The sequence below is a fragment of the Chiloscyllium plagiosum genome, unplaced genomic scaffold (assembly GCF_037043375.1).
Source record: "Chiloscyllium plagiosum isolate Xiang-an unplaced genomic scaffold, Cpla_swu_hap1 HiC_scaffold_12, whole genome shotgun sequence".
NCBI lineage: Eukaryota > Metazoa > Chordata > Chondrichthyes > Orectolobiformes > Hemiscylliidae > Chiloscyllium > Chiloscyllium plagiosum.
Window position 1 is genome coordinate 56,335,883 of NW_028270150.1, and position 12,484 is coordinate 56,348,366.

The 12,484-nt window shown below is 39.4% G+C and overlaps 1 protein-coding gene across 1 annotated transcript in view; it reads left to right on the forward strand.

Annotated features, from left to right (window-relative positions):
- The window catches only part of srpx (sushi-repeat containing protein X-linked), an 88,031-nt gene that overhangs the window by 32,537 nt on the left and 43,010 nt on the right, over window positions 1-12,484 (forward strand). The window contains exon 5 of the mRNA XM_043701580.2: window positions 7,405-7,531. Coding sequence (XP_043557515.1) covers window positions 7,405-7,531 — 127 coding nt within the window. The remainder of the gene's footprint in view (window positions 1-7,404; window positions 7,532-12,484) is intronic.

Consider the following 12,484-nt stretch of genomic DNA (forward strand, 5'->3'; position numbering starts at 1 on the left):
TTTTTGAGAGTTAAGCATGTGGTCTTCATGCCAAATAGGATATGAGGTTGGAAGCTTATCTCTGGGTCACGTAGTTTATCAACGCTGCAAATATCAACTTCAACCCTTGTTCCAAGCTTGTTTTGATTTTGCTGGAGTCCTTATTCACTTTGATGTCCATGATGAGAATAGAAATTATGGAAGTGTGTGATATTTACCTTTTAAATGGGTTATCTAAAATGACCCATGAACAGTGCTGTCATTGAAGTCAATATATGTGAAACCTAGTTGTTGAATTTTGTGAAGCTGGAGAGAGAATAACTCACGTGAAAAATGCAAAAAGCTAGCTGTCTTCATAGAAATAAAATTGTCACTCATCATAAAGGAAACCTAGAGCAACTATGCAAGAAGACCACATGGTGGTAGTATAAATGCAGTTTACCGGTGCTTGTACTTATCAGGGCTACTTACTTTTAAAAATCAATTTTTATTCAAGAAGGAATTCTGTTTCTTTGTTGAGCTTTTTCTGAGAGTTACAAAATGTATGTCGATAAATGACAGTTGAATAATGTTGAGCCAATAAGGCAGCGTCTTTGAGAGTAAAGATAATAAACCAAAAAATCTATAATGAGATCGGGGGGGGGGGGGGGGTGACTTTTGGCCAAGGTCAAGGCAGAAAGGAATGCTCACACAACCCACCTGTAGTGTTTCCTGAGAGCTGCAAACCTATTTTAAGGTTTAGACTTAGTATCAGCATTACACACAGCTCCAAACTCTGCAGTGTTTACAGACAGTGCACTGATCATGGTGGGGAGCATGCAGCATGAATAGGACTGGAGCAGGCATTGGAATTCCATTAGACTCTTCAAAACAGAAGTTCTTGCTAGACGTTTTATCTTGAGGAAGGGGAACATTAATGAGTTAATGACAGGCTACAAGATTTTTCTGAGACTAGGAAGAACAGACACACTTCTGCATACTCTACCTGACCCTTTAAACACTGCCAGTTATACTATCCAGGAACTGTCCTTTTCCCCTGCCACATTTCAAAGGGTTGGGCTACAGACGTCCATTAGATTGGTCCATGCATAAGGTCAGAGTATAGCAGTGGTTTGCTGTTAACATCTGCAGGATGGCTGACCGTGAGACTGATCCTGCTCTTCCAATCCTGCCAGGTTGGAATGATTTATGGGCTGGCAATCAGCCTGTTTGACCCACTCTGAATACACCTTCCATGGCCAACAAGTTCTGGTATGAGCCTTTAAACTCAGAGATTACTGTCCTGAAGTAGGAACACTACCTCTGCGTGACCAGACCTCAGCAACATCTGGTATCAATTCACTATTAAATAAAGTGTGTTTTATATGCATAACTGTATTTAGAGCTCTTGTTCTCAAAACAAAATCCTGCTATTACGTGCTTGGGTTGATTTCCAATATGAATTAATATATCTGTTCCTATAATTAGTTTTTATGGTTTCAGTCTGTTCTCTGTGCACACTGTTAGTCTTACATTTAGCAAGTAATCTGTCCTATACTCCCACGACTATGTAGACATGTGGCTAATGGAGCTGTTTGTTACTGGATTGGTAGATATTTGTGCGAAGTTCCCAAGCTAACTATAATGCACTCTACTTATCAGTCCTCGTCAAATCTAAATTCCATCTACTGCAGCAATATTTATAATGGATATTAGACAAAGATGGGATCTAAACTGGGCAAATTAAGGACAGCATCAAATTGAAGGAAAAGTAAAGGGAGGGAAAACTGAGACGTAATGTTAAGATGTAATGTAAAAACATACAGTAAGCCTTTATTTTAATATATAAAAGAGAGGAGTGAGGCAACAGTGAACATAGTCCCCTTAGAGAACTAAACTGGAGAAATAATAATGGTAGGAAATGGCAGAAGAGTTGAATAAATGCTTTACATCAGTCTTCATGATAGAGGCCACTAATAGCATGCAACTAAATAATCCAGGGACTAAAGCGGCATTGAGGACAGGGGTGGTGTGTGTAACGGAAATAAGCACAATGGCTATCTATAGTGAAAAAGTTCTAGACAATATATTGGGGCTAAAGGTTGATGGCCTTGGATTTTAAAGGAGGTAGCTGCAGCGATAATGGATGCACTAGCAATAATCTTTCAAGAATCCCTAGATTTTGGATAAGTCCCAGAGCATTAGACCTGTCAGTGTAACACTCTTAATTCAATAAGAGAAGGAGACAAAAAAACAGGAAACTTAGTGCAGTTAGGTTCACTGTCTGACATTGGCTTCATGAAGGGGGAATCATGTCTGACAAATTTATGAGAATTCTTTGAAGAAGTTACAAGCGGAATAGATAACGAGAACCAGTTGATATAATTTATTTGGGTTGCCAAAAAGCATTTGACAAGGTAACACACACAAAGCTACTTAATAAAATAAGAGCCATGGTGTTGGGAGTAGTATATTAGCATGGATTGAGATTGGTCAACTAATAGAAGACAGAGAATTAGGATAATGGGGCATTTTCAGGATGGCAACCTGTGACTGGTGGAGTACCACAGCTGTCAGTGCTGGGGCTTCAATTACTTATTATTCATATTAAGGACTTGGATGATGGAAGTGAATATACTCTTGGTACATTTTCAGATGACTCAAAATTATGTAAAAAGGCATATAGTGAGGATGACACGAGGAATCTACACAGAAATATAGAAAGGTTAAGTGAGTGGACGAAAATGAAATGTTGGAAAATGAAAGGTGAAATACTTTGTCAGGAAGAGTAGTAGAGCTGAACATTCTTTAATTGGGGAAAGACTGCGGAAAGCTGGGGTCCTAGTGCACGCATCACAAAAACCTAGCTTCCAAGTTCAGCAGATAGTAGAGAAGGCAAATTTACTGTTAGTCTTTTCAAACGGAATAGGGTAAAAAATTAGGAGTTTTTTTTTGTGAAAGTCCTAGTTAGACTACACCAGGAATACTGTGAACAGTTCAATCCTATTATTGAAGAAAAAAGTTTACTGGCATCGGAGACAGACCAAAAAATGTTCACAAGGTGGATCCTGACTTTGGAAGGGTTTTCTTATAAGGAGACATTGGGATTATATTCATTGTTATTTAGAAGAATGAGAGGAGACCCTATTGAAACAAATTAGATTCTTAGGCAGCTTGACAGGGTTGATGCAGAGAGATTGTTTCCCCTTGTGGAAGAGTCTAGTACCAGAAGGCATAGTCTCAGCATAAGGAGTCACTGTTTAAGAGAGACATGAGCAGGAAATGTTTGTCTGAAGAATCTGTGGAATTCTTTACCACAGACGACTTTCAAGACTGTGTTGCTAAGTATATATTCACAGCTGAGATAGACAAATTTCTAACAGTTAAAGAAATCAAGGGTTATTGGGGTAAGGCAGAATAATGGAGTCGAGGATTATTAGATCAGCCATCACCTTGTTAAATGGTGGAGCAGACCCCATTGGTTGAGTCCTGATGAAGGACGTTTGCCCAAAATGTCGATTTTCCTGCTCCTCAGATGCTGCCTGACCTGCTGCGCTTTTCCAGCAACACACTCTCGATCCATTGGTTGAATCGCCTATTTTGCTCCTACATCTTATGGTCTTATGGCTGTTGCATGATATAAATTTAACTGATGAACCAATGTTGGCACTAAGTTGCTTGTGCAACCTTTTGAATGCCTACAGTGGAATCGAAAGAGCATTGATACAAATTTGATGAGGCATATTGGAAGCCAGGCAACACAGTCACGGTTAGGTTCTTAACAATGCACATAGTCTTTGACCAATGTAAATGAGATGTATTTAAATAAAATCCAGACAGCATGAACAAGTACTTTTGAATAATAAATATTAGTTTGAAATTTAGGACTGATTAGCAATAGTCAGCTGAACTGGAAAAATATCTTCCATTCTGAAGCCTGTCCAAGTACTGAATAACAGGGTGGTCAGTTTTTAGGAATTTCTAAATATTATTATGAAAAGAAGGCATGTTTTATTTATTAATAAATTAGTACCATGGCATTGAAAACACAAAAAACAGGAGTTGGAGTAGGCCATTTGATCCTTTGAATGTGCTCCACCATTTAATACAATCATGACTAATCCACTTCAACTCCATTTTCCTGCGCTATCTCAACAGCCTTTAATTCCCTTAAATATCCAAATATTTAACAACTGCTGTCTTGAATATACTCTATGACTGAGCAGCCCCAGGTCTCTGGAGCAGTGAATTCCAAAGGTACATAACACATTCAGTGAAGAAATAGCTCCCCAGCCCTAAATGACCAACTTCTTATTCTGAGTCTGTGATAAATTATTCTAAATACCCTGGTTAGGGAATCCAGGCATCCAATCTGTCAAATCCCTAATGAATTTTACATATTTCATTATTCTAAATTCCAGGGAATTTTGGTGCAGTGTACTTAATATCTTCTAAAATGATAATTCTCTCATCCCAGGGATCATTCTTGTGAACCCATACTGAACCCCTGAAATGCAAATATGTGTCCTCCTTGAGGGAAGGAGATTCAAACTGCTGTCAGTACTCCAGGTTTGACCTCACTGTTCTCAGCTAAATTGCTCCTCTTTGTTCTTGTACTCCAGTCCATCTGTAGCAAATATTAACATGTTTATTTTCCATTGCCTCCTGTACCTGAATGTTGACATTTTGTGATAGGCATGCAAAGACATCAAGGTCCCTTGGAATGCAAACATTTCCCAGAGTTATGGTCATATTTCAAAAACTATTCTGCTTTTAGTTTTTCCTAACAAAATGGATAACTTCACTCATCATCACTTTGTACTCTAGCTTCCATGTTCTTGCACCCTGACCCAAAATGTTTATATTCCATAGGTTCTTTGCATCCAGCCCCGGCCTCTTAATTTGTATTGCATTGTTCTTAGTGGTGGTTTTTCAAGGCGTTACGATAAATTCCAGATTAACTTCCACAGAAATTTAGGCTACTTTGGTATTTGCAAAAATATTCTACAATTTATACAGAGAAAACAAAATAAATGAGCGATAACTCGGCAGATCTGATCTCAGTGGAAAATTGTTTTGAAACTTTAACAAACTGTGATTGATCTTGAGCTCTGAGAATGCAAGACCAGGCATTACAGTTCCATGATTATGCATCCCTTACAAACGTTTTCGTCATGACTATAGTGAATTAATGCTCTACTTCTATCATGTGTAGAAACAAATTAACAAAAAATAACAATTTATGCACAATTTTAAAGAAAAGAACAAAGATAAGGATTACTGATGACACTAAATCATGTCATTGTATATTATGTATATAACTAAAATTTATTGCAAAATGGCTTTACCCAATGTGTTTAAAAGCTAACAAATTGTGCATGATAATCCAGCAATTGGCAGTTGATTCCTAAATTAGAACTGAACTCATTTTGGGCTATGTATTTATGCTTGCTAACAATGCAAAACTGATTCCATTGTCTCAATCATCTCCAATGCTATGGATTGCACCCTAATTCAAAGAGTCAAACCTGTTTCTGTTAATTCTGCAAGGCACATCTGAGCAGTGAACTATTTTATTAAGGCATTTTTTAAAAACTTGATAGGCAGTTTAAATTGAATGCATATTTTGATGTGTTTAATGTTAGTTTCCACATGTTTGAAATAGCCATGTGCACTGGTAGCAACCACAATTTAATATAAAATAAGAAAATCGTAAACATGTTTGGTTTCATTGACATCCCATTAAATAGGAAAATCTAAAGGAAAATGAGCAAATGATTGTCACCATGATGCTTGTAACTCATAAAACCCAAGACTTAAATATTATTTCAGCTATCATTTTAATAAATGCATTTCACTTTTTACAACATCTTAGGCTAATCACAATTTTGGAGTGTGCAAATTGAATTAATTTATGGATAGCCTTCAGCCGTGTAATTTTAACACTTCCATTTCCAATTTGGTCCATGTTCAGAAGAAACTGATTAACTTACTATCATGCCTGTTGGTAAATTATTTGACTGCAATAGGCATCTCAGTTCACTCTGATCTGTCATCCCTGACATCAGTTTGTACGTGTTGATGAAGTTTGCTGAACATACCATTAACTCTGACTTAACCGAAATTAGTTTAAAATACACAGCCTGGCAATGCTTCTGAAGTCTATGCCATTAATTGCTTTCTAAATAGAATAGCAAGAATATTGTTACCTTATGAAATGTTTGAAGCAAATATCAATAACACTTGTATTGAGGATCAATGAATTATTTGAGGGAACTAAGTGCAGTGGGGGAAGTGATTAAGAAGGATTGTATTGAGTGTGAACCAGAATGAACCAGTTGGGCCTATTGACCAGATTTGCTACTGTAGATTCATGTAGAAATGTGGGTCTTCTCTGGTTCTGTGTAGGTCAGTCCAACCTCTGTCTCATAGGATGACAACTCTCAGAGATTAATTTTAAAGCTGTCTTTGGAAAGTGATGGATGAAATAGACACGTTTAACTCTTGCGTATACTATTCTAATTAGTGACGTCAGTATTAATGAGTCTAATTTAGAACCATCATTCCTTCTTTTGCAAAAACTGCAGATTTAAGTTTTTTTGTCACTGTTTTACCCACTATTATTGGTACAATCTAAGCTGCTGGTAATATAGAACAAGATCCCAGAGTGAAACCTGAATTGATCATAAGTTTTATTTTGCAGTTTGGTTATTGAACATATTCGCAGAAGGTTGTCAATGTACCTTCAACAAAATAATATACCTTCAACAAAATATAAGTTAAAAAACTATATATTTTTTAAGTTAAAATACTATAAAAGTTAAATGTACTATATAAGTTAAAAGACTACATACTACACCGTGGGGCGACACGGTGGCTCAGTGGTTAGCACTGCTGCCTCACAATGCCAGGGACCGGGTTCAATTCCTGCCTCGGGTGACTGTCTGTGTGGAGCTTGCACGTTCTCCCCGTGTCTGCGTGGGTTTCCTCCAGGTGCTCCGTTTTCCTCCCACAATCCAAAGGTGTGCAGGTCAGGTGAATTAGCCATGCTAAATTGCCCATAGCATTTGGTGCCTTAGTCAGGGGTAAATATGGGTTTGGGGAATGGATCTGGGTGGGTTACTCTTCAGAGGGTCGGTGTGGACTCGTTGAGACAGAGGATCTGTTTCCATACTGTAGGGAATCTAATCTAATATGTGTATGAATATATAACAATCTGGAAAGATATAAATAGCCAAAAGAAAGATTCAGTTCTTTTTCCCAGCAATATCCTTTACAGATGCTCAACCTAAGTGAAATGAAACAATCCAGCTTAACAGCTCTGTATTATGATAGTTTGATATTATTGAAGCATAATGCTGCAAGTATACATTTTCAACTTTTTCAAGTTGAGAATGAATAATGTTTCTGGATCTGTTAAGTATCTCTTTACCGTTTGTTTTATAGACTTAGACCCACCAAAAATAAGGTGTCCCAGCCTGAAGGTAAAGACAGCTGAACCCGAAAAGCTGACGGTGCGGGTGAACTGGGATACCCCGGAGGGAAAGGACTCAGCTGATGGCATTTTGACCAAGTAATTACTTTTTTTGAAATGAAGGAAGTGGCTTGCAAAGGCAATGATTCAAACCCATTGTCAGGTTAACCTTAACAGGTTTTCTGGTAAAGTAAGGTTCATATCGATGTACATGTATTTGGATGAGCAGAGCAGTAGATGTGATCTATATGGACTTCAGTAAGGCACTCAACAAGGTTCCTCATGGGAGACTGATTAGCAAGGTTAGATCTCATGGAATACAGGGAGAACTAGCCATTTGGATACAGAACTGGCCCAAAGGTAGAAGACAGAGGGTGGTGGTGGAGGGTTGTTTTTGAGACTGGAGGCCTGTGACCAGTGGAGTGCCACAAGGATCGGTGCTGGGCCCTCTACTTTTCATCATTTACATAAATGATTTGGATGCAAGCATAAGCGGTACAGTTAGTAAGTTTGCAGATGACACCATTGCGGAAACCCACTGGACACAAAGTTCCAGTCAGGAAAACACCATCATCTTCTGCTTTCTGCCATTCAATCAATTCTGGATCAAATTTGCCAAATTTCCTTGGATTTCATTGGTTCTTACCTTCACTGTCAGGGCCTTATTAAAAAGTTGTGCTGAAGTCCAAGTAGACTACGTCAAATTAAGTGGCATCATCTGTACATCTGGTCATCTCTTTGATTCAGTCAAGTTGGTCAGACATGACCTCCCCTTAACAAAACCATGCTGACTGTTCTGGATTAATCCCTGCTTCTCCAGTTACAGATCAATTCTATCCCTCGGAATGGCTTCCAATATTTTCCCCACTGCTGAGGTTATAATGTCTGCCCTGTACTTTCCTGGTTTAATCTCTTGCTCCCTTAAATAATGGTATCACAGTGAGCTGTCCTCCAGCTCGGGAGGAATTGAGAATTCTGAGGATGGATTATGCGACCCAGGACCTTAACTCTGATTTCTCTCCACAGATGAGAGAGAACTGCTGAGCTTTTCGAGCAATTTTTGTTTTGTTTCTGATTTACAGTATCCCCAGTTCTTTCAGTTTTATTTAGGAATTGAGAATTATTGCCTGTGCCCTTGCTACCACTGCTACTACACTTCACTGAACATAATGCGTAGTATATACAGTATAATTTCTACAATATGATGATTGGAACTGTAAATTTGTCCATGAGTGATTAATCATTCAGGAAGTAACTTACACGTTTACATTTTAATTTGAAGAGTTGAAAATTCTTGTTATCAATATCTTTTTATTGTCCCTATCTTTTTCTGAATCTACTCAGATCTCTGTACATAGCCACCCTGTTCTTTTATTTAACAATTCATGATTAAATGGAATATTGAAACAGAATTTACAACTACATGAGGAAGAAAGATTAGATTCTCTACAGTGTGGCAACAGGTCCTTCAGCCCAACAAGTCCACACTGACCCTCTGAAGAGTAACCCACCCAGACCCATTTCTCTCTGACTAATGCATCTAATACTATAGGCAATTTAGCATGGCCAATTCACCTGACCAGCACATCTTTGGACTGTGGGAGGAAACCGGAGCACCCGGGAAGCATGAATTATATCCATTTATACCCTTTTCAATTAGTCCCTATAATCATCCACTTGTTCTTGCTGCATCTCATGTTTTGCAACTTTTATCAATAAATTTATTTTCATTATTTAATTTAAAATGTAATTTTACTGTGTAATATCAGAATCCACAGAACCTCTTTGGTATCTATTTAGACACAAAAACCTCTAATTATGGAATCCTTTTAACAAAACTAGAAAAGAAAATCTAAAAGTTGAACATCATTTAAATAGAGAGGTAAAAGAAAAATGGCACACCTGCATATATGACCTGTGAAGGAAAAGGTGATCAAAATATGTAGATTCTACAGCACATGTACAGCCTAATGAGTCTGTGCTGGGTGTTTATATTTCTCATCAATTTCCTCACACTCTAATTGTCTGCCACAATCTGTCCCCTTACCCAGTATTCTTATCTCCATCATGTATGCTTAATGCATTCTCTTAAATGCATCAGTGTTATCAGCCATCAGCATGGCATTTCGAAGTGCATTTAATGTTCTAACCACTGTCCGTGGAAAGTAACTCCTTATGAATTATTTATTTGATCTGTTAGTGGCTGTCTCTGTAGTACTGTGAAGTTTACACTCTTGAGAGAGAAGACTAACAGTCTTTACTGAACAAGGCCTGTTCAGGGAGGACATGGTCGAGAAGCCTTACAGGCTCAGGATCTATGTGATCTGACATCCCTATGACTAGCTGATTTAACACATGCTGAGCAGCTATTCACAGCCTAATGGTTTGTTAACTCTTTCCTCTACACCGTGTTACAAACTCTTTTATGATATTCCATTTAATTATGAGCTTTTAACCATCGGCATTTGACTCTTTACCTCCTCCAACACACCCGTAAGCCTTTGGCTCATGGCATTAATCTCTAACAGCATTCTCACTCCTCTTGGAGATGTATAACATGCAATGTAACCCCACTATTTAAGAGAGGAGGGAGAGAGAAAACAGGAATCTACAGACCTGTTAGCCTCATGTCAGTAATAGGGAAAATATTAGAACCAGTTGTAAGAATGTTATCACTGATTAGGCCAACATTTACTGTCTACATGGAAGGGGAAATCAACTTAGATGGAGTCACAGGTAGACAGGATAATGAAGAAGGCAATTGGTATGCATACCTGTATTGGTCAGTGCATTGAGTATAGGAGTTGGGAGGTCATGTTGCGGCTGTACAGGACATTGATTAGGCCACTGTTGGAATATTACTTGAAAGAGTTCAGAAAAGATTTACAAGGATATTGCCAGGATTGGAGGGTTTGAGCTATAGGGAGAGGCTGAACAGGCTGGGATGTTTTCCCTGGAGCGTCGGAGGCTAGGGGGTGACCTTATGGAGGTTTACAAAATTATGAGGGGCATGGATAGGGTAAATAGGCAAAGTCTTTTCCCTGGGGTTGGGGAGTCCAGAATAAGACGGCATAGGTTTAGGGTGAGAGGGGAAAGATAAAAAGAGACCTAAGGGGCAACTTTTTCACACAGAGGGTGGTCCATGTATAGAATGAGCTGCCAGAGGAAGTGGTGGAGGCTGGTACAATTACAACATTTAAAAGGCATCTGATGGGTATATGAAAAGGAAGCATTTAGAGGGATATGGGCCAAATGCTGGCAAATGGGACCAGATTTATTTTGGATATCTCGTTGGCATGAATGAATTGGATGAAAGGGTCTGTTTCTGCACTATATATCTCTATGACTCTGTGTTGCAGTGTTTTAATTTTTTTGTATTTGGGAATATCCCCTTAACATCTGCCACTGCAGCCTCTGTCGATCTAACCCTTAACCTAATTTCCCAGTTCACCTTGGCTAGCTCTGTCTTTATGTGCTCATTGTTGCCATCTTTAAGTTTGAAATACTACTCTTGGGCCAATTGCTCTTTCTGTCAAAGGAGGCAATTCGTGCAAATGCATAATTGCTTGATGCCATAATTTGTCATGTTAGTTTTTGGACAATGAAGAAACTGCTGCTAAAATGTAATTTGATGCTAGTGGGTGGCCTCAGTGATGTGAATAAGTGATGTGTGATTAATGCAGTTGCCCCCAGGAAGGCCTCACATTCAAAAACATTCACTCTGCCCCTGAAGAGAAAAGCAGCAGCATACTCCATTCACTCAGGCTGTATTATTATTGCGCAGTTGACATTAGATCGAAGGTGTCAAGGTTTCAGCTTTGCTTGTGAGTAAGTTCCAGGCTCCATCTAAGAGACAGCATAATCCCCCCATCACTCCAATCCCATTGGTATTGTTGTTCCTGATGACCATGTAGCCTCCCCCTACTATATAATCCTTTATATAGTTCCTTTATATAATCATTAATATCCCCAGTTTACCCTCATGGCTTTACAGATTACCAGCCTCTCTCTCAGATGACAGAGGAATTGTGATTTGTGAAATCTTTGCTTCCCTGCCAGAGCTCTCCCTTCCCTCCTAAGCTGTGAGATACCCCCCCCCCCCCACTCTTCTATCCTGAATTGCGCCCTCTTACTGTAATCATTCCCTCAATGACCAAATCCAGTGAACCTCTTCCCCAGCCTTGAACTTGCCACTTCTCCAACTCCATGAACTGTCCCTTGATGACTCCCTGACCCTTACTGTCCAAACGCCCAGGCCCGACCATAGCTCACTCTCTAGACTGACTTGATAGGACAACCCTGACAGTGAACAACCAACCTCCCTGGACTATTGGCACCACAACACCCCAACTGACAAACCTGTAATCCCTGGACTGGTTGCACTTGACCTGCAGGAATGACTGTAGACCAATTCTAGATTGCAAAGACCCCCAGACTCTGGTGGCAACAAGCACCTGATTAACCATGGACAAGAATTTGATGAGCTCCTTGACTGATTGAGTTGGGGCATTGTATGACTGTCCTCCTTGATACCACTAAAAACTGCTTCTCCCTTGATTTTCAGCCATAAGCACTTCGCTGAAACGCGCAGTGTGTTTGCCAGGTATACTGCTGGCACATGCTGTAGATGCAACATTGACATAGCATGGTGTCATGCAGCAATGTGTTCACCCTTTTGGCTGTTCAATCCTTGCCCTCCCTCCATGCTAAAGAGCAATCCAAGCCACAGAGGCTGGCAACTTTCAAGTTAGCAGCAAGTAAGTGAGCACTAAGAAATGAAACTATGAGCCATAAAGTGCATCCTGTGGAGATGCATGTGTGTTCCTGTGTGCAAATTGATCTGGCAGAAGCATACAATTCATTGGTATTCCTGAGCTCCATACTACATGTTGAAGGCTTGAAGTGATATGCTCTGAGAACAGCCATGATGATATGGCAAAGCTGGTGGTTTGCTAATGCTGAAACTTTATTGCTGGAACAGCACAGCAGGTCAGGCAGCATCCAGGGAACAGAAGATTCGACGTTTCGGGCACAGGCCCTTCTTCAGGAATG